The sequence below is a fragment of the Calidris pugnax genome, unplaced genomic scaffold (assembly GCF_001431845.1).
Source record: "Calidris pugnax isolate Ruff unplaced genomic scaffold, ASM143184v1 scaffold135, whole genome shotgun sequence".
NCBI lineage: Eukaryota > Metazoa > Chordata > Aves > Charadriiformes > Scolopacidae > Calidris > Calidris pugnax.
Genome location: NW_015090961.1, coordinates 396,664 through 418,261, shown reverse-complemented (window position 1 = coordinate 418,261; position 21,598 = coordinate 396,664). Strand labels below are relative to the sequence as shown.

The 21,598-nt window shown below is 50.8% G+C and overlaps 2 protein-coding genes across 5 annotated transcripts in view; one reads left to right on the top strand and one right to left on the bottom strand.

The window, feature by feature from the left end:
• RPL12 (ribosomal protein L12) overlaps positions 1–324 on the bottom strand; it is a 3,072-nt gene extending 2,748 nt beyond the window's left edge. Inside the window, exons 1-2 of the mRNA XM_014952361.1 lie at positions 166–324; positions 23–96 (exon numbers count right to left, since the gene is read on the bottom strand). Coding sequence (XP_014807847.1) covers positions 23–96; positions 166–202 — 111 coding nt within the window. The 5' untranslated portion in view covers positions 203–324. The remainder of the gene's footprint in view (positions 1–22; positions 97–165) is intronic.
• A 52-nt stretch (positions 325–376) lies between these two features.
• Positions 377–21,598, top strand: part of LRSAM1 (leucine rich repeat and sterile alpha motif containing 1) — a 32,380-nt gene continuing 11,158 nt past the window's right edge. For 2 of the 4 annotated variants that reach the window (XM_014952358.1, XM_014952356.1), the window contains exons 1-16: positions 377–513; positions 5,374–5,556; positions 7,098–7,154; positions 8,738–8,782; positions 9,231–9,308; positions 10,282–10,350; positions 11,060–11,144; positions 12,557–12,678; positions 13,822–13,912; positions 15,397–15,527; positions 16,141–16,170; positions 17,189–17,311; positions 17,401–17,540; positions 18,043–18,087; positions 19,362–19,432; positions 20,193–20,292. In XM_014952358.1, the coding sequence (XP_014807844.1) occupies positions 5,485–5,556; positions 7,098–7,154; positions 8,738–8,782; positions 9,231–9,308; positions 10,282–10,350; positions 11,060–11,144; positions 12,557–12,678; positions 13,822–13,912; positions 15,397–15,527; positions 16,141–16,170; positions 17,189–17,311; positions 17,401–17,540; positions 18,043–18,087; positions 19,362–19,432; positions 20,193–20,292 (1,259 nt within the window). In that variant the 5' untranslated portion in view covers positions 377–513; positions 5,374–5,484. The other 2 variants (XM_014952357.1, XM_014952360.1) reach the window with 2 other exon arrangements.

The following is a 21,598-nucleotide window of genomic DNA, read 5'->3' as shown; positions in this document are numbered from 1 at the left end:
ATATTCCTTATTTTTTTTTTCCCAGCCCGCGGGGTCCGATCTTGGGGGCCAGAGCAGAGGTGGCGCCGACCTCCCCGCCGGTGCAGCGGAGATACACTGCGGGCACAGCAACGCGCGTCTCACGGAGCGGTCGCTTCATCCCCACCCCCTCCAGCCGGCACGTACCGACTTTGATCTCGTTAGGATCGAACTTAGGCGGCATGGCGGCGGCGGCGGGGCCGGATGGCGGTGGATGGCGAGGGGCTGCGGCCTAGCGGGGCGGCGGAAAGGAAGCGCGACGGCACGCGGGCACCGGATATACCCACCGAGATCTCGCGAGAGATGCGGGGCGGCGCGGGGCGGGCGACGCTCCCTCCCGCGGGCGGCGGGGACGCTGCGCAGAACTCGATGGTGGGAGGAGCGAGGCGCTCTGGCCGCTCCACTCGATGGTCGCTGTGGCCTGGAGGTCACGTGACCGCCCCCCCCTCTCAGGAGGGGCGGGAGGGAGATGTGGTGTCATGGCGGCGGGGAGCGGTGAGCGGGGCCGGGGCGGGCCAGAGGGGAGGGTCCGGCCCCTCGGGGCCTCGGCAGCGTGTGCGGGGCTCTTCTCCCCTCAGCGCGGAGACGCGGGGCCGGGTGTGCGGTGGCTCGGCGCCGGCCTGAGCCCCTCCGGAGGGGTGTGAGACCCCCGCGGGTCGCGCCCGGGCTCCCCAGAGGGGTGAGGGAAGGCGCCAGGGCACGATGAAGGCGCTTCTGCCGCCACCCCGGAGACGGGCGGCCGGTTTTTGGGAGGGAGCAGGTGGTGCCTGAAGCTGCCGGTGGGTTTGTTGCGGGAGGAGGCGCTGCCTTTGCTCATTGTCGCTGCTTTCCTCAGGTGCCGGGGCCGGTGCGGGCAGCGCTGGGGCCTTGGGGCACAGCACGGCTCCGCTCTGGCTGGTAAGAGAGTAAAGAAGAGGAGGACCCAGAAAGATAGCCTTTGGAAGCTGTGTGAGGGGGCCACCGCAGGGGATCCCTAAAGAGAAGAAGAGGAAGAAGAGAATAGTGACAATGAGGGAAAGGAAGGACTGAGAGGCAGAGCTGGAGCTGGAGGAGAAGAGAGGAGATGTGTCTTGGCCATTGCCAGGGGAGGGCATTGCCAGGATCGAGCAGAGCCTGGTTGTTGCAGGGGGTGGTACGGCCGTCCTGACAGCTCCCAGAGCCAGCGTGCTGCAGGAGAGTCACAAAGCTGCAGTTCACCCTCTGGCCCCTTCCCAAATCTTGTTCCAGGGCTTGCTGCTGCTGCCGCCATCGCTCGGTAACTTCCTCTCAGTGAGCAGGACCTGCTGCCTGAGAGGTGTCTGGTGACACCTCCGTCCTGCAGGACTAGGTGGCATCCCTGCAGGAGCCTTGCTGAGATGCAGGTGCTGGCTCACAGCTGCACTGCTGTGCTCCTGAGCGTGTTTTCCCAGGGAAAATAAAATCTCTTTTCCTTCCACACCCCCAGCCTGTCTGTTACAGCGCCGTGCCGTGTTTATGATGTCCACAATGTTTTAAAAATTGGGGTTTGCTTTGGGTCCGGCCATGTTGCTCTCTCCCCTTGGTTATGATTGTTTGTAAAATCAGGGGGGTGTTTTTATTTTACTCTCAACATCCAAACAGCTGCAGGCTGTAAAACACCTGGTGGCTGTTCCCCTGCCCTCTCTCGCCCCGTGTGTGTGTTGCTGCAGCTCAGGCCGAGCAGGTGCCTGCAACGACGAGCCACTGGCATCCTCAGGGGTGAGGGGTTGGGATTTATGGATGCTCACTTCCTGCAGGGTGGGTGGGTGCCGTCCCAGGAACTTACACATAGTGCTTTCAATCAATTAGTAAGTAAAAATTCCGTCGTATAGAATACGGTCTCATGCCAAAGGCCATTCATTATTGACTGCCGAGTCCTCATCTCGCTTAAAATTGCTGTTCAGTGGAGCATCCAAAGCCCGTGTCACAGAGAGGCACAGCTTTGCTGGTGCAGATTTGACATGACTTTTCGTTAAGGCAAATTTTGACGTTTAAAGGCTGTTCAATCCAAGTCTCTGATCTTTTGATCCCTGATAGGATTCTTTCCCTGTTCGCCTGCCTGTCGTTCAGCCTTCATGTCTTTATGTATTTCCTTCCATTATCCACACAACTAATAAAAGGTATCTGGCTGTAATAGAGACCGGTAAGACATGATGAGGGGACGCATAAGTCCTCAACGAAGAGTTGAACAAGGTCAGCAAAGTTAAGGGTACTTTGCTGCAGGTGCCTGTGTCCTTCTGGTTTCTCGTCTTTAAAATTCCTCCTTTTGGTTCTGTCCCTGATGATTGACTCTTGCTTATGGCTCTTGGTCACATTCCTGCCTTTCCAAACATTTCCTCACAATGAACTTCCCTTCTTACCTAATCTGAATTGTTACTCTCTGTTCCCCTCCTGGGGGGAGATGATTCTGAGGGGCATTCCAGCAGCCTGAACTTGTTAAAAAGACAGAGATGGCAGGGAAAGAGCCGTGAAACTAAGTTTTTTTTCTAAGGCACAGAGTGAGTGTGTAGCCACCATCTGCTGCGTCTCGTAGCTTCTTCCAGCAGAGTGGTGGGAGCAGTGCAGTGACACAGGACATCCTTCCCTCCTTGTCTCTGGAGTGAAGGGAAGTTGCTTGGATGCGTTTAGACTGAGGTTATGTTTTGCTTTTACACTAAGGATTTATCTGCATAAAGCTCTGTTCATTTTTTGGCAGGGATCTCCGTGTGTGAGGGACATCTCTGGCTGTATCCTGTGGGCGCGTGCTTTTCAGTAGCTTTTTTTTTCAGACAAATTTGTAGACACGGAGCTGGCAGAGACCCAGCTTTTTTATGTACAACCCATGAGCTTCACTGAGCACTAGATTAATTGCACTGTCTAGTTGTGCCATTTACTGGTGAACCTACCGGTAAACTGAACTGTCTAGTTGTGCCATTTACTGGTGAACCCAGCGGTGAACCTACCGGTAAACTGGCACAATGAACTTCCCTTCTTACCTAATCTGAATTGTTACTCTCTGTTCCCCTCCTGGGGGGAGATGATTCTGAGGGGCATTCCAGCAGCCTGAACTTGTTAAAAAGACAGAGATGGCAGGGAAAGAGCCGTGAAACTAAGTTTTTTTTCTAAGGCACAGAGTGAGTGTGTAGCCACCATCTGCTGCGTCTCGTAGCTTCTTCCAGCAGAGTGGTGGGAGCAGTGCAGTGACACAGGACATCCTTCCCTCCTTGTCTCTGGAGTGAAGGGAAGTTGCTTGGATGCGTTTAGACTGAGGTTATGTTTTGCTTTTACACTAAGGATTTATCTGCATAAAGCTCTGTTCATTTTTTGGCAGGGATCTCCGTGTGTGAGGGACATCTCTGGCTGTATCCTGTGGGCGCCTGCTTTTCAGTAGCTTTTTTTTTCAGACAAATTTGTAGACACGGAGCTGGCAGAGACCCAGCTTTTTTATGTACAACCCATGAGCTTCACTGAGCACTAGATTAATTGCACTGTCTAGTTGTGCCATTTACTGGTGAACCTACCGGTAAACTGATGAAATGCTCAGGTTTTTTGTATTGTTTTTAAAATTGCTTATTAAAACAATGTTTAAAAAAAGTGTCATTGCAAAGTGACACTTCCAGTGCAAGCCCCATAGCGTGTATCTCAGTTTGGACTTTCAGCAGCTGTAGCTCCCCCCTGGGCTCCCCCTCTGTGCTCTGCAGTGCTGGTCACAGATCCTGAGGTTCCTTGTGTACCCCAAGGCTTCCTGCCCGTCCGGTTCAAGTCTCCCCCGTTGGGCTCACTGCTGCTCTTCTCCCACCTTACCCCAGTCTTACCACCAAGCCAGGTTCAGTCCCGCCTGCATCACCTCCCTTTGTGAGCCCTTGTTCACCAGGGGCTGACTCTTTGCCAGTTTTTGCCCCCTGCTCTCGTGCAGCATCAGACAAACCCCTTTTCCTCCTTGATTTTATTGCTCAGCTGGGCCCCGTCTCTCTTTTCCCAGCACCCCAACTGGTGCCCATCTAATCACCAGCTGGTGTGCCCCGTTTCTTGTCCAGCCTTAGCTTTCTGCCCTTCCCACAAAATCTGCCAACTCACTCCCTTTTTCTCCCCTACTGATTCCAACTCCTCTTCCAGAGCTGGCTCTGGTTTCTGTTACTCCTTCACCCACCTCCTGTTCTGATTTCAGGAGGCATCTCCCTGCGACCCACGCTTTCTGGGTCAACTTCTCTTCTCTTTACACCTGGGTCACCTGCAGCTTTGCATACAGCTCGGTTGAATGAAGAGAAAAACATTCTCTGGCTTTCAGTCCTGTAGTGACCTGGAACAAGTGTTTTGGGGAAGGTCTGGCTGCCCTCTAAGCCCAGGATGGAGTTTGGCCACCTCAGCTGGGGGGACACAGCCCGGGGAAGCTCCTGAGAGCCTGGGCGGGCAGATGGCTCACCCCAGCACGTGGTTGGGGCAGCAGCAACTGCCTCTGGTTTGTTGTCAGGGTTTTTCCAAAGTTAGGTTCTTTTAGCTTTGCTATTAGGCTATTGTAAAATTGATTAGGCTGTATTTCATTAAAAACCTGACTTTAAGCTATTAGGTGTTCAAGCAGAATCTTTTCATCTCACTGTGTGACTAAAATGGGGAAACTATTCCTGTGTGACAGCTTCTGCCTAGAAATCAAGTGAATCAAGTGTTTTGTTGGCTTGAGACACCCCCTTGAAGCTGAGAAGCAAAGTTTAGCTTGGACATCCCGGTGCCGGTGCCTGGCTGGGGTCCCCGTGGGGTCCCGGGAAGCAGCAGGGCCGGGTGGGTGCTGGGGCAGGGCAGGTTCTGCTCTGCTTAGATCAGTGGAGGATCCTCTCCAGGATCAGCAAGTCCCTTGCAAACAGCTGCCTGCATTTTGAACTGCACTGGGGTCTTATTTGTTCTCACCTGCCCTGGATGGGGAAGGTGGCTGAGTTGCTCTCAGGATTAGGAGTTTTTCACATTTCCAGCCTAACTTTATTCTACAACATTTTACAGTTGCTTATTATTGTGTCAGAATTTACTTAGAGTTTAAATAGTTTGGGTTTTTTTTTTTTTGTCCCCCGTGCTTGATGGCTTGATACAGTTACAGCTTTTTTAGTTCCTATCCTAGAGGGGACCCTGTGTTCTCTCCTGATCACTCAATGGCCTTTCTCTGTACCTGTTCCAGCTTGTCTTAATTTATGTTGCACAGGGATGACCCAGACAGTCAGTGTGGCTCAGAGACACAGCAGTGCTTTTGCGACTCATGTTGACACTTCCACCGTGGAGGTGTGCTGGAACCAGCCTGTTTGGTCAAGCCAGAGAAGGGCTTAAAAAACCACAATTGCTGAGACAGTGAATTTTTCCTTTTTTTTTCTTTTGTTTTTCCTCCCTCCTTATTAGAGCACAGTCCTGTAGTCCAGGCCCCCCAGCAAATGCCTACTCCAGGAGCCCTCTGCCTTCACTGATGCTGATTGTTTGTGCAGTGAGACGGAGCTGTAGTCAAAACTAAAGATGCCACTCTTCTTCCGTAAGAAGAAACCCAGCGACGATGCTCGGAAGCGCCTTGAGTACCAAATGTGCCTGGTAAGTAGTGCCAAGGTCTTTTCTCTTCTCGTGTCTGGTCCCAGTGACAGATGAATCGGTGCATCCCCTGCGTGACCAGTAATTGTGTTACTGGTTTCACAAGACAGCAGGTCGTCTTTCTAATGTACCCCAGAGGATTCCTGCTTTCCCCGTCTCCCTTTGCCCTCCCCTCCAGGGTCCCCCTCGTTCCCCTTCCATCCCTCTCTGCTGCTGTGGTTCCACCCCACTGCCAGCCCTGCTTTCTCCTCCCTGCCCCCTCACTTACACATCTCCCCGTTTGCTTTTCCTACCAAGGAACCTGTGACATCCCCTTTTCCCATCATAACTGGCTTTCCTTGTCCCCCTGTTTTGCCTCTCGTGATTATTTTATTTCTTCCTATCATTCAGAGGATTAACCTGTTAGATGCTGCTGTTTGTTTTCCTGGAGGAGGACTCAGCCAGGATGCTCTCTGATGCTCAGCAGGTTGCTGTCATGCCAGCACGGTCGGCAGAACTGCCTGCCTTACAGCAGCCACGGATTTAAAGTTGGCTTTCTGAAAGCAGTCATCTTTTGAATTATTTCACCCATTCTGCTGTAGGAGCTGCAGACAAATGCTGCCATAGGGGATCTGCTGTGCTCTACCCCAGAGGCACCTGAATTGTAAAAGTGACAAAATGATGCCTGTTGGATGTCTGTAAGGTATTTTGGAAAGGAAGGCTTTGTTATGTACCAATAACAAAACCAGTTTTACTGAATTTATTCAGTGGAAGGGTTCAGCTCCTGTGGGGCTGGGGAGGGATAGCTTAATTTGGCCATTCTAGGGTTAGTTCTGTGTTGCGTGTGCGTAGTTTAGGGTCAGGATATCCAGTTCTGAAGACTGAACAGAGGCACTAACACAAGCAGGTTTTACTGCCTTGTGCAGTGCCTTTTATTTAAGAAAAATAACTCCAGAGATGCAATGCTGCTCCTGGTGAGGTCTGTCCAGTTTCATTGCTGTTACCAGCTGCATTGGGTGGAGTTGATTTGAACATGGAGAACCACTTTTGTACAGAAGCAGTGAGTCCTTGCTCCTTCTTCCGCAGCAGAGCTGCCTCTGCAGGTCCCATGGAAGAAAAAAGGCAAGAGTAGGTTATTTTGGTGTGTTTGTGTAGTTCAGAAGAAGGTCTGTCTCCTGGGTGAGACGTGCTAGTGTCTCTTTACAACGAGGTTGGCACTGCTCTTGTTCCTAGGAAGTGCCTCTCTTGAGAATCTGTCATTTCCTTTCCATATCCTTCCAGATAAAATTGCAGAATTAGGATATGCTTTGGTTCTTCGTGCAGAAATTCCATCTATTGCACCAAAAAGCTTTTGCTGCAGTTTGGTTTCCCGGTTGCTTTTGCTTGCTGCAGCTGTAGCAGCAGACCCTTTGCTTCTAGCATCGTCACTGATTACGCGCCTGCGACAGAGAGCGGCAATTGCATTTTCTGGGGAGGGGCCAGTCGAGTAGTTTAGTCCACATGCAGCAAAAGGCCATGTGTTTCTGCGTGGTCTGATTCTCTGGATGCATCTCTTCTCTCTCCAGGCAAAAGAAGCTGGTGCTGATGACATTCTTGACATATCCAAATGTGAACTCTCAGAGGTACGTTCTCCACAACTCCCAGTATCAGCTCAGAGTCTGAGTTCTCTCTCTGCTTCTTATTACCAACTGTCAGATTTAGTATCACGTTTATAAGCCTTGAGACAGAAATGGCCTTGTTACTGGTCCACTTCTTCCTGTGGCTGCTGAGGTGAGGGCTTCTTCCCCTCCTTTTTATTTTGTGGGAAATTGCCCCTCCTACCTGATGCTTCAACAACATTTGTGTCCTGGGAATCCTGTTTCATCTGGGAAGGGCAGAGCACCCTCCACCAGTACAACGGCAGGACCCTTGTTTGGGACTTCAAGGTCTAATTTTACTAGTCATAAGGGAATTTATTTGCCCAAGGCTGGCTCTTTCTAATCTTAGAGCTACAAAGTCTGCCACCTGCACTTATTTTTCTGTCTAAGTGAAAAATCCTGGTTCCAGGCTGCTGGGTAAGGATGGAAATCTCACTTCCAGCTTGGCTTCTTTTATGGCAGCCAACTAAATGAGAAACAGGCTGTCTGCTGGAGTGTGAGCAGTTTGTGACAGACTGCCGGGCTGTCACAGGAGACACAGCTTTTCATCCTGGCAGGCAGGCAGTCCTGTTAAGCAGGAGCCCATTTCTACTTCCCTTTCAGTTTTTATTCATTGCCCCGTGTTTCTAAAACACGTAGGTACCTGTGTAACCTTTTGTCACAGGATGCCTTTGCCAAACAAGCTCATAGATGCTGCGGTGTGATTTGGGAGCATCCTGGAGAGGACAGTGTCTGCTGGGCAGCGTGAAATGGCTTTGCTGAGGCTTTGGGATGTTTTGTTCCGAGCTCAGAAGGCAGCAGCATCTTGTGTGGAGGTGTGTGAGCTGCCTGGGACCGTCTGCGGCCGGTCTGGGTATGGCTGGCAGAGGATGCACCGAGCCAGCTCCATCCAGAGCCACAGCTGGTCTTGGATGCCCAGCAGCTCCCTTTGGATTGGTACCATCAAACTCTGCTTTGCTCTTTCTTTTTAGCACTTTGTTATTTCAGTAAATAAAGCGAGCCATCAGTTTGCTCTTAAAATCAACTCTGGATAAGAGTTTGATGCGGGTTCTGTGCTGCAGATCAGGTCCCCGTGCTCAGCCGTGGCTGGCACAGGTGGAATTTGGTGGCGTGTCCCTTTTGTGACTGCCCCTGTCCTGCAGAGCCTGGCACGTCCGAGGACACGGGCTCCTGCCTGTCACTCCCCTCTCTCATGGGGCCGGTTTGCCCAGGTTGCAAAACCGTGGAACACGTTTGTGTGATGACTAACTGGAAATAGGCCTGAACTCTTGAGTCACCTGCACGTCCAATATTAAATCAGTCAAGACTTGAACTTCTGCCTGTTCCTCAGTCTGTCCTGTGCTCTGCACGACACTCTCTTGCTGTGGGGAGCCACTGCCAGCTCTTTAAATGGAAATGAACTGGGAAGTACTGGCATCCCAGGCCAAACCCAGGGGCCCATCATTTTAAGTATCGCTTGCGTTTTCATTAAAGCTAGTTGTTCACACTGTGCAGGTGGATACTGTAGAACTGCTTATGAAGATAGTATCTTGAAAAGTCTGACACAACTGTTTTTTAATTGTTTTTAGGTTCCTTACGGGGCCTTTGCAACTTGTAAAGTCTTGCAAAAAAAGGTAATGTTGCAATCGGAAGCTATCAGATAATTCTACTGTTATGCTTGAGTACTATTGTGTTTGAGGTGACTGTACGTGATTGTTCATATGTTGCTTCAGAAGAAATTTGCTTGTAATTAATTTGGCCACCTGTACGATGCTACATGGAGAGCAGTTTGGGTTGGACTAATCCTGTCTGTACTTTAGAGCTTGCTGGTGTCATGGAAGATGAGATGGTTGTTTCTATTGTAGCCTGTCTAAGGATGTTTCTCATGTAAGGCTCTAGTTTAGATTGCATGTTAAATGTTTGACCTTCATGAAAATCCCTTTAATGTTGTAATATTTTATGTGATACTGAGTAAGATGTTGAGCTCTTATGCAGCCTCCACAATTAAATCTCAACAAATATGCTTGTTCTAGACAGTGGTGCCTCTTGTGCTCATGTTTCCTTGGGATTTTTCCTCCTCAGGTGCTGATTATTCATACGAATAATCTGACATCTTTAGTCCCAAAGTCCTGCAGCCTCCTGAGTCTCATAACTCTGAAGGTAATTGTGATTCCTAACGGTTAATCTGAAGCCTGTTTTCCTTGCATTCTAGCTGCATTAAAACACACCAGCCCAAATAAATCCCTTCTGTCTGACTGTCCTGGCCAAGAATCGAGGAATCCTGCCTTTCCTGGCTTTCCCTCCCGGGTAGATAGATAGAAAATCATAATCAGTCCCAGGACTCGTTTATCCTCTTCTCAGTCCCACACTTTCCCCCTCGACAGCCTCTTACAGTGGTGGTCAGTGTGTTGGGGGGTAGGTCCGTCTCTCTCCTGCACTGGTGAAACTGTGATGGGTGATGGTATGGGAGGGGCTGTGCTGTCCTATAAACACTGAGGGCTTTCAGCTCCACCACAGGGTCATTCCAGCAGCTCGCTTCTCTCCGAGGGCTTTCAGCTCCACCACAGGGTCATTCCAGCAGCTTCTCTCCATTGGGGGGTAGGTCCGTCTCTCTCCTGCACTGGTGAAACTGTGATGGGTGATGGTATGGGAGGGGCTGTACTGTCCTATAAACACTGAGGGCTTTCAGCTCCACCACAGGGTCATTCCAGCAGCTCGCTTCTCTCCGTGGAGGGAGGTCTCCAGGCACAGTCCTGCCCTCTCCCAGTGCTGCTCTTGGAGCCACGCAACTCCCGTGGAGCGGTTCAGCTCACGGATCCTGCAGAAAATGTCTTTTTTCTGCCAGGCTGGCTCCACGGAGATGATTTATCCAGTTGGCTCATGCAGTTTTGCGGAGCAGCTCCCTTGCTGTCACTGTTCTCTCTAGTCTTTCGTTTGTTTATTGATATATAGAGGCTTGAGTTTTCAAAAGACCTGCAAGGATTAAGTGCTTATGTCTCCTTGAAAACTTAAGCTGCTTTCAAAGCCCCATTGGAGGGAAGTACTTTTCATTGCTAGATAATTCATGACCTTTCATTCTTGCTCCGTGACTTCTTTTCACAACCTTGTTTGACAAAATCATCTACTCTTCTAGGTTCTAGACCTGCACGACAACCAGCTGGCGTCGCTCCCTGCTGATATAGGTCAGCTGACGTCTCTTCAGGTAAAAGATTTGCAGCCACATCCCAAGTGTCTGTAAGGGGCTTGTCACAACTATGGGGTTACTGCTATTTGATGTTAATTAATCACAATTCAAACGATGGTCCTCAGAATGTCACATCTACCTCATTGACTTGACTGGGGGTGTTGCACTGGCTTGTTGGAGAGGGAGAGCAGGAGAAGAGGGGACATGCTGAATTATATAGACCCAGCTTAGGGCTGTCAGCCCAAATGGGTCGTGCTGCCAGTGCTGAGAGCAAGGGCTGGGGCTTCCAGTCCCGTTGATTTCCCAAAACACTCAGGTTTTACCTTTCTCCCTGGTGTGATTATGTTGAGAACTCAGTGCAGCGGGTCATAGTGCTCGCTGAGGGTCCCCTCTGCTCGGGGGGCAGCCTTAGGGTCAGTCACTGCTCCCCTGGGGGGTTGGGGAGGGGGAGCAGTGCCCTGGAGGGGAGGACACTCTGCTTCCCAGCTCCTGCATTGGGGTCTGGCACCTGCTGCTGCTGTTGGTTGTGAGTGGGGTTTCTCACCAGATGTACCCTGTATCCAGGCTTCTGGAAAATAATTTCATTTTTAAACCCAGGAAGTATTTTCTAAAACTAATTTCAAGTTGCCCTTCTGGGCCTGAGAGTAGTGCCAATAGCATAGATGTGTAGATGACCTGAGACTTTGTATAAAGAATATCTTGAATATCTTTTCTGTTAATACCTTAGGTCCTAAACCTTGAAAGGAATCTTTTAAAATGCCTTCCACAATCTATAGGAGACCTTGCCCAGCTTCAGACGCTCAGTGTGAAAGGTATGGCACACGTTTCTTGTCAGTGCTCTGGGCAAAGCACCATGTGTTATCTGGGTTGTGCTGATGATGATCTAGATGATCTCTAGAGGTCCCTTCCAACTCTGACAATTTCGAGCTGCATTCTCTTAACCAGAGCAAGCACCAAATGTTTTCCTCTATGAATGCTAAGGAAGAACACAAGAGGGATTTGAATTCAAATAGTTGGCAAGGCAGGAGAAGTCATCTAAGCTGAAAATGATTCCTAAAAATTCCCTGAGTTATTTAGGAGTTCACTGGGGTTGTTTGGCTGCTTCTTAGCAACTGCACACACTCCCTGCCTCAGTTCCCTGCCATGTGGTTCAACTCATAGCTCTTCTGTCAAACGTGCTCCGTGCAATGTTTTCATTCAGCCCATTGCCTTTTCTCAAAGGGGAGGTTGTTGGGTCATTGTGCCCGATCTCAGCAGCAGAAAGCTTACTTGTGTGCCTGCACGTGGGCAGCGTTTTGGAGCCCTGGCTGCCTCACTCCTGCAGTGTCGAGGGTGCTGAGAGGGCTGAAGAAACACGGCTTCCTCCGGGACCACGAGACACACATCGAGCTGGGAGCACTCTGTGTGCCCTGCCAGAGTCCCAGGGCTTGGCCCCCTCTGGGTAGTGATTTAGACCAATGTAGGAAATCCATCTGTGGATCCAAGTGTAAGAAAAGCAGTAGGTCTTCGGTAGAAGCAGTTCAGGAAAGCAGGCAGAGCAGTCAGCCCCAATAAATTGAATTATGATTGAGTCCACCGACACCTAGAGCTTGGTCCTCTGAGCCTGCGTAGCCCTACCAGGTTTGCACAGCCCTAACACAAGGTCACAACTGGACTTCTTTTGAAGACTCCTGGGCATTTTCTAGGTACACAGCACCATAAATTCGGGAGAAAAAGGAGACACTGTTACAGGGAGTTGTTGCTGGAACAGGGAAGGAAATAGAGGGTGAGGAACTTGGCAGTACAGCTTAGTTCATTGCTGTATCTGTCTGCAGCACCTGGCCTCTGAGCCCTAGATGTACAGTCCCACACTCAGTCCCCTTTTTCCATCTCTGGTGCTTACACAAAAGGCAAGGAGGCTCCATGTTACGAATATTCTGTGTGATAAAGAGCACAGATCCAGCCTGCAGCAGTGACCTCAGCTAAGAAGGTCCTTTCTGCATGAGGAACCACTGCTGGACCTGTGCACTTGGGCTGAGTGGAGGTAGATCTGGATCCCCATTTGCCTTGGTGGGCAGTGTCAGCCTTTGGAGTCCTCGTGTGACCCAGGACAGCCCCATCCCTGTAGTAGAGTATGGAAAATGAGTCATACGTATGATTATGGTTTGATGTTCCAGCAAATGAACTGGCTGGGTCGTACTTTGGAAAAGCTCTGTGGTACTGAGTGGCTTTTCTCTCTTTCTAGGTAACAAGCTGAAGGAGCTGCCTGCTACTGTGAGCGGGTTGCGGAGCCTGCGCACTCTGGATGTCAGTGAGAACCTGCTGCAGGAGCTGCCGCGGGTGCTGGCTCACGTCCGCACGCTGGAGGTACAGCCCTGTCTGTCTCCCCTCCACAGGCTGCTTCCCTTCCCGTTTGCTCCACTCGATAATAAATTTAGCATAGAAAGTGAATTTTTAGGGCTTGAGCAGGCATTGTAACAAAGGCTATATGCAGTTCGTGGTGTCCAAAATAAGCTTTTGCGTACCCTTCGTTTCTGATCGCCTTTTGCCATGGCTTAATCACGACACAAGTGATCCACGGGGAACAAAACCCCCAGGTGTTGTCTGCCAGGGCTCTGAGAGCACGAGCTGAGCTGGTGGGCTCAGGCTGACTCAGCCACTTTCCACCAAGGCTGATTCTGGAGGAGCAGATGGGATATTTCCGATGAGTTTTTCAGCCTCCGTTGCTGTGGCAGGTCTGTGACTCATTGTCAGCCTTCGTGGGCTTCTGGCTCCCTGGAGTGCACATTCAGAATGGGGCAGGCATCAAGATTTTTATGGATGTGTTACCTTCTGGCTGCCAGACTCGTCAGTACTAAATGGCACAAATGTCAGGCAACGGGGCTGACTCAGACACCAGCACGAAGGGTGCGAGTAATTGCTCTCCTGTCTCAAACGCACAACATCAGGCTTCATTTCTCTTATGGGCACTCTCTGAGATGAGGGATCTGTGCCACTTGTTCCCCTGTCCTTGATAGAGTGGTTCTTTTCTAGGCCTTCCTGCTCTGCCCTTCTCCACAGGAGGCAACATTAGGTCCTTTTGGTGGCCACAGTAGGACAGAAAAGCAAGTGGTCCTTCCACTTGTTCTTTATAGTATCCTCTCTGTGCCCTTTTTATCACCATCCCTTCCACACATCACACTTAAGGGCCCCAGCACACCCAAATGTAGTAGAAAATTGCTGTAGTTGAGCAGTGCTGTGCCCTCTTGTACTTAAACACAAAGTACACGTCTGCACAAGGGGCATGTTACACTGAAGAGCCAGCTCAGAAGTTCCCAAATAAGGAACACCTCTGATAGGTGTCCAACACCTGGCAGAAATTCAATCCAACCTCGTATTTATGTCAGGATTTACAGTAACATGAAGTTATCACCCCGTAAGTGAAGTTTTGGGGAGCTGCAAGGATAGCTGCAGTTGGACTCTCTCTGAGCCGTCAGAATAACCTGGAGCTCTCTGTGTTCTTTTTTGGAGACACTGACCCTGGATGCTTCTTCCATGACCTACCCATCACCTGACGTTTGCAGTGCAGGTACAGAGTCCATTCAGCAGTTCCTCTGCAAAGGTGAGAGCGAGGAGTCTGTGGGGGGCAGTGAGAACTTGGGGGCTGCGCTGGGCTCTGACCCGGTGCTGCAGCATGTTTGAAGGTTGCATTTATGAATCATAGAATGGTTTGGGTTGGAAGGGACCATAAAGTCCATCCAGTGCCACCCCCTGCCCTGGGCAGGGACACTTTCCACCGGACCAGGTTGCTCCAAGCCCCCTCCAACCTGGCCTTGAACCCCTCCAGGGATGGGGCAGCCACAGCTTCTCTGGGCAACCTGGGCCAGGCTCTCACCACCCTCACACCAAAGAAGTTCTTCCCCACATCTCATCTCCATCTCCCCTCTTTCAGTGTCAAACCCTTCCCCCTCCTCCTATGGCTCCCCTCCCTGATCCAGAGTCCCTCCCCAGCTTTCCTGGAGCCCCCTGAGGGACTGGAAGGGGCTCTAAGGTCCCCCTGGAGCCTTCTCTTTTCCAGGCTGAACCCCCACAACTTGTCTGGAGTGTGCTTTTGCCAAGAAAACTTGGACCAGATGATCCCTGAGGTCCCTTCCAACCTGGTGTTCTGTGGTTCTGTGATTGCTTCCATGACAGCCATGGGATTGGCTCTGCTTGGGGCGGTTTCTGGTGCCACACGTGGCAGGCTGGTCGGTGGGTTACGTGTCTTTGCTGGCAGACAGCAAAACAGGAGTCCTTCCTTAAGTCTTGTTTCTTACCATCACACTGAAATTTATAATGGTTTTGTTAAAACATCAGAATAGCTGAGTCAGAGACTGTCTGAGTGACAGAAGGCATTGCGTCTCCCTGCGGTTTTATTTTCTCATTTGTATTTTCTCAAGGGGGAGGAGTAGGCATCATCCAGGTAGAGCTGCCTTGGGACAAGGACGTAGACTCAGCAGTCACTCGAGGTCCCTTCTACCCTCGTTTTCTATGAGAAAGGACTTGGGGGCTGCAGACCGATGGTTTGTTAAGAGAAAGATGAAACCAGGCGGAAAACCCAGGTCTGGTTTAGTGATGATGCTCCTTGTTTGTTGTGTGGGTGTCTATTTTTGTCAGTGAGGTTGACGGTTGGACAAGATGATCTTTAAGGTCCCTTCCAACCTAGAAGATTCTGTGATTCTGTGAATATAGACAGGAAGGTTTTAGGGAGGGGAAGTGCCAGACGTTGTGCCAATCTTGAAATAAAAGGACAGTCAGAACTTAGTTTAATATGGGCAGTAACATTTGCAGCCCTGCAGAAGACAACGTGCCTGTGCTCGCCTGAAGGAAGCGTTTCTCTCTCAGCTTTGATCGTCTTCCTGGTGGGAATGGGGTGGCACTCTCTCCTCTCAGACCTGCTTCTTGCTAAACCTGCCTGAGCTGAGGGAGCTCTTTTGGGTGCTGGGCTGTGCGTGGGGAGAGGGAGCAGAGTTGGGAGCAGACTCACCCACCCACCAGCCCTCGGCCACGCTGCCAAGGAGGTCTTTAAGCTCCAAATGTTCTTGTTTTGTGTCTAATACCTTCCAGAGTGTGGAATTCCCTACTACCCTCCCTCGCATTATCTGCTCCCCACGCTGGAGAGTGATGGAGGAGGAACATCAGTGGATGGGGTGGACCGGGCGGTGCATAAGTACTTGGAGGAGGAGAGTGAGTGGCAGGTGAGGCTCCACCATGTGTGAAGTTATGCGAGAGGGTTTTGGATTTGTCTCTCTGCTCCATCAGTGGATCTCACTGCACTTAGCACATCATCCCTCGTCACCCTGTCCCCATGAGATGTGTCTTTTGGGACCAAGAGAGCATCAGTGGACCCTAGCACTGTGGGTGTGGGTGGCTCCTCCCCTTCCTGAGAGCTGAGGATGGTGTTGCCACTGCTGGCTCCTGGAAGACACATCACAAAGAACTGTCTCCATCCTTGAAAGCAGTGGTGCAGTCAAGGGACAGGGGTGACAAGGTGACATGGTGTGTGCAGCATGGTTTTTTGGGGGGACAGCAAACTGCAGAAGAACTTTGTGACTCCCAGCCAAGTGCTAGGCATGTCCAGCCCTTGCTGGGGAAGGTGAGGCTCGGCATCTCATTATGATAAGTTGTGCTAATTATCTAGTACAGAGTAAATTGACCCTGGAGAAGCGTGAATGACTGGACTTTGTGGCTGTGTTAATCTTGTGCTGTTGGTCGATGTCTTTACTCAGGGGAAGATACAACATAGGCTAACAATATCGATAAAAAATTGCTCCTTGGATTAAGTGTCTGCTGCTATTGCTTATTTTTCAGAACAAATTCTTGGATTATGAGAAGAGGAAGGTAAGGATGAACTCCTGCAAATACTTCATCTGCTTTATCTTTCACTTTTTTTCTTGCTTTCCCTCCCTTTTTCTGGTTTTTCAGCCAAACCCGAACGTTTTGAGAACTGATTTCTTGTATAACCCCCCCACCCCACCGAGCTGTTCACTCCTCACTGCAGGTGAGAGCGTGGGGGGATCTGAGGTGGGTTTGTCTGACACACTCAGCCCATGAGCTGCCATCTCTCTCCTGAGCCAGCAGTTCCAATTTAAATCAGGAACTTTGCAGAGTTCCTGTTTGCAGAGTTGGATCTGGGGGCTTTCATACCACTTGGCTTTTTTTCCTGCCTCTGTGTGCTGAAAGCTCAGTTTGTTTTTCACACAAGGTGGGCAGACGTGTGTGAGAGTCCCTGCACAGGCTGCTCAGCCCCTGCCTTGGCCCTTTGGCTCCTAGTGCTGCTGTGCTCTCTCCTACTGCTCCTTGTTTCTATCCTCACCTGGCTGAATTTTTACTTTTCTTTTTATTTCACTGGTCTCTGTCCCTTCCCCCATGCAAGGCTCACTTTGAAATGATCAGAAGCTCCTGTCACGCCGTTCACCTCTCCCTTTGGCTGGAGCTGCTCGTAGAGAGCTGCTGCCTTCGCTCCGTTGTCTTCAGACGGGGGAGTCCCCTTTGCCATCTGGAACCGAACACAACCTTAATTTTGGGCTTCCCTCTGGCTGTTTGTACTGGCTGTTTCTGTTGTATGGGTTGGTGCCCAGGGACTTTGGCTTCATGACTATGAAGTGAGTTGTAGGGAGTTTGGAGACTGTCATAAAGAGAGCAGCGGCTTCTGCTTCACAGTTTTTGGGTCCCTAAGGAGAGAACGTTTCCGTCTCTTAGTCAAGCCTGCTGGTAGTCATTTGGCTTGCTTCCTCGTAACTGAGGGAATTACTGTGCCTGGGTTTATGGTTTTGCCAGAATTTGTTCTTGCTTGGGAAGGAGCGGAGCCAGCTCTCTACTAATTGCTGGCATTCATCTTTCTTCTTATTCCTCTCAGGAAAAAAAAATGCAGGAGAAGCTGGAATTTGAGCGGCGCCTGAACATGGGGCAAAGAGAACAGGCTCTGCTTGTTCAGCAGGTCAACAGTCAGAAGGACGAGATACTACAGACAGTGCGAGAGGTAGGTCTCCTCTGGGCCGGCCCCGTACGTGACACTGCCTTTCCTAAACTGCCCATGTTCTCCTTGGGTTCTCTCTTGCGTTGGCCTAGGACCAGCTGAGGCTGGAGGAGGGTCTGACAAAGCACCAGCGCTATTTGGAGGAGGAGCGCCTGAAGCTGCTGCAGCAGTTGAAGCAAGCGGAGCAAGGCATTGCCAGCCGTATCCAGAAGCTGCTGGAGGACAACCAGAGGTCAGGTCCCAGGGTCTCTGGGAGTCCAGAAGCTGCTGGAGGACAACCAGAGGTCAGGTCCCAGGGTCTCTTGCAGAGATCTCTGTTCCTCGGGGGCTCGTGTTATTTTGTCCCATTCTGAGTGGTTTGTTCGACCCTTTCTGAGCTTTACGGAGCTTGGTGTCCGTAGGTGGTGCCACAGCTCTTGAGCTGCCAAAGTCCCATGTGAAGGAAGTGGAATTTGGCACCTTAAAAAACTGTTTCGCACATATGTGTGCTGGTGGAGTTTTGCAGTGCTGTGGAAAAAATCTGAATTCCTCATGGAGGGTGCATATTTGAACAGAGGTTCTTAGGTCCCGCTGACCTAGACCTGCTGGATCTCCTGCTGGTGCTGACACCAGGTTACCAGCCTGCTTCAAGCTGCTCTTCTCTGCATGACAAGCCAAGTCATTTTCTGCCTTCTGGGGCAGTAGGGTGTCCTGCTCAGCTTGATGAAGACTTCTTGTTTTATATTTTTTTTTAGGCAAAAACAAAGTGCGGACATTCTGAAATCCTTGGAGAACGAGAGGTGAGTCTCCTTGAAATGGGCTTTTCTAGAAAAGGTGGCCAGAAGCTGGGAAGAGAGGGCTGGGACCTTCCTATCAGTCTGAATCCACCTTAGGGCAGGGCAGGTTCATCTCGTACCTGCAGCTGGTTCTGGTCACTGTTGGAGGCAAGACACTGGACTGGATGTGCCTGGTCTTACCCGGGCTGGTAAGCACTGTGGAATAGTGATTTTACCTCTTTTTGATCTTGGCATGGCCCTAGCGAAGGACCTTGGGAACAAATCTCTGCATTCCACTATCAAGGACCGACAGAAATCTTGTGTCTGTTGGAAAGCAAGACATTGATGAACGTGGGTGGTTGTGTCCATGCTGGGAGGAATACACTGGAGACCAGGCTGGTGTCCAGGCAATGCTTTGAGCTGGCTTTGCCACCAAAAGTGATTGTCCCCAATTGTCCCCTGCCTATATGCTGCCCCTTCCTCCAGCCAACTATTTCACAGAATCACAGAATCTTCTAGGTTGGAAGGGACCTCAAAGATCATCTTGTCCAACCGTCAACCTCACTGACAAAAATAGACACCCACACAACAAACAAGGAACATCATCACTAAACCAGACCTCCCAGCACTACATCAACCCGTCTTTTGAACACCTCCAGGGATGGTGCCTCAACCACCTCCCTGGGCAGCCCATTCCAATGCCTGATAACCCTTTTGGTGAAAAAATTTTTCCTAATTTGTGCTGCGACACAGTAAAGCGGATGGTGGGACTGACCTGGCTGAAAAATAATCCCTTTGTGTGTCAGGTAGTTTTCCAGCCGCACCAGTATCCGATCTGTTCAGTGGTGTCGTGTGGGTTTGTGCTGGGACAAGGACACGGGAGGTGGGAATGGAGGCCAGGCTGCTGCTGTCACTGGGGCTGCTCACTTAGGTCAGCTCCAAAGCGCTCTTCAAGCCTCAAAAGAAAGGAAAGCCAAAAAAAAAGGGTCTGGCACTGTGTCTGGTGAGAGCGTGTGCATGTTGCAAAGGTGTTCTGTTTCTCGGAAAGATCCGCTTCCCAGTCTAAAGAAGCAGTTGTCCCCGTGGTTGTCAGCAGAATTGATGTTGTCTCCCATGGGCTGAGAGGCCCCTTGCCATGAAATCGCTGGGACGTGGGTGTCTCTGATAAGCACGTGGCTTTCCTGAGGAGGTGGCAGGGGGATCTGCCCAGCCCTCAGGCTCCGAGCTGGGTGGGCGGAGGAGGAGTGAGATAGTGCTTGCTTGAAGGAGAGGCTGAATTCTTCTTGTTTGCTTGGCAGAATAAGGATGGAGCAGCTGATGGCAATAACACAGGAGGAGACAGAGCATCTACGCCGAAGGGAAGTGGCCTGTAAGTCCAGCCAGCTCTTTGGGGTGGGGAGGTGCAAGGAAGACCTGGTTCCTCTGGAAATGCGCTGAATAGATGACATCCTTGTGGGAGATGCTGTTGCTCGGTGCAGTGGGGCAGAGCTGCAGAGGGTAGGATTGTATGGGTACCATAGCTGATCCATTGCTCTCCTTGAGGTGCAAGTTCTGCTCCCTGTGGAGCTACAGCACGTCCAAGGACTTTGTGAGTCTGGGTATGAGCACACAAAGTGCTTCATGTTTCAGAGGAACCAAACAGATATTAGCTGGTTTGAGCACACAAAGTGCTTCATGTTTCAGAGGAACCAAACAGATGTTAGCTGGTTCAGGAGGCAGGAGGCATATGGTAAAGAAGAATGGTGCCAGGGAGCCTTTTCTGCTCGTGATGGCCATGACCAGATCTGCTGGGGGTGCAAGGGAAACGAGGGGTGCATTGTCACCCCTAGGATGGACAGAGCTGCAGCCCCTCGGAGGGTCGGTGGGCAGTGACTGGGCTCCTCCAAGAGCTGCAGAGAGGCAAGTGCAGGCAGAGAGGAGTTGGCTCCTCTAATTTCCCAGTAAACAGCTGTGATTCTTGCAGCTGAATGATTCTGCTCTGGAATGAATGAAATGGAAAAAAACAAGCACAGGTTGGAAGTGAGAGAGAAGGTGCCGTTGATTGCAAGTGGTTGTAGCAGCAGCAGTAGACGAGCGCCTATGGTAGCTGCTTGCTCCTGACACGGGCTGACAGCCCTTCTGTCTCCTAGCTGCCATGCAGCAGATGCTGGCTGAGAGCTACAAGAACAAGCTCCTCCAAATGACCTATGAGTCTCGTCGGCAAGACCTTGTCAACCAGGCCTGCTCCAGGTACGGTGGGAGAGGTCTGGGGCTGGTGGTGCTGTCGTGAAGTCCCTTTCTTTCCAGCAGTCTCTGGTGGGATTCCCATCTCCACACCCAGGAATTCCTGCTGGGATGCAGCAGCACAGCTGTGCCAGAGCAGGTGACAACATGATCTAAAGAAAATGCCAAACTTAGAATCACAGAATCATAGAATCGTCTAGGTTGGAAGAGACCCTTGGGACCATCGAGTCCAACCATCTCCCCTACTCTACAAAGTCCTCCCCTACACCATGTCCCTCAGCACTGCATCTAAACAGCCCTTAAACACAGCCAGGGATGGGGACTCCACCCCCTCCCTGGGCAGCCTGTTCCAATGCCCGACCACTCTTTCGGTGAAAAATTCTTTCCTAATGTTCAATCTAAACCTCCCCTGTTGGAGCTTGAAGCCGTTCCCTCTCGTTCTATTGTTAATTACCTGTGAGAAGAGACCAGCCCCAACCTCTCTACAGTGTCCTTTCAAGTAGTTGTAGAGAGTGATGAGGTCTCCCCTCAGCCTCCTCTTCCTCACACTAAACAGCCCCAACTCCCTCAGCCGCTCCTCATACGATTTGTTTTCCAGCCCCCTCACCAGCTTCGTTGCCCTCCTCTGCACTCGCTCCAGCACCTCGAGATCTCTCTTGGATTGAGGTGCCCATGATTGATTAAACGAACCACCTAACCACAAGAATATGTGTGTTAGTCACACTTTGGATTAACTATCACATTTTTACACTGCTTATTATACTTTATACATTCTGCTGAATGTGGAGGATGAAATGAGACTGCTCTCACTGTTCCATTGGCCAGTGCAGTGTCAAACTCTAGCACAGAGCTCCTTTCCTCACCTCCCAGGGTTGTGTCGAGGATGCTGTTTGTATCTACCCAGGATTGTTGCATTGCTGTAGGAACAGAGAGCGTTCTGGCTCTCTGTATTTGCAAGGAGGTGAGAAATTTCCATCTGGCAGCATCTGGCACTGAACAGAAATGTCCTTGTGTGCCTGTGCCCTGCCCACAGAGGGCAGTGGCAGACTCAGTCCTGCCTGCACGCGTAGGCCATGTGTGGCCACCTTAGAGTCATAGAGCCATGGAATTGTCTGGGCTGGAAGGGACCTTTCAGATCATCGAGTCCAACCATCAACCCAGCACTGCCCAAACCACCACTGACCCATGTCCCTCAGCACCACGTCTGCCCGGCTTTTAAATACCTCCAGGGGTGGGGACTCCACCACTGCCCTGGGCAGCCCGTTCCAAGGCTTGAAAACCCTTTCAGTGTAAACATTTTTCCTAGTCTCCA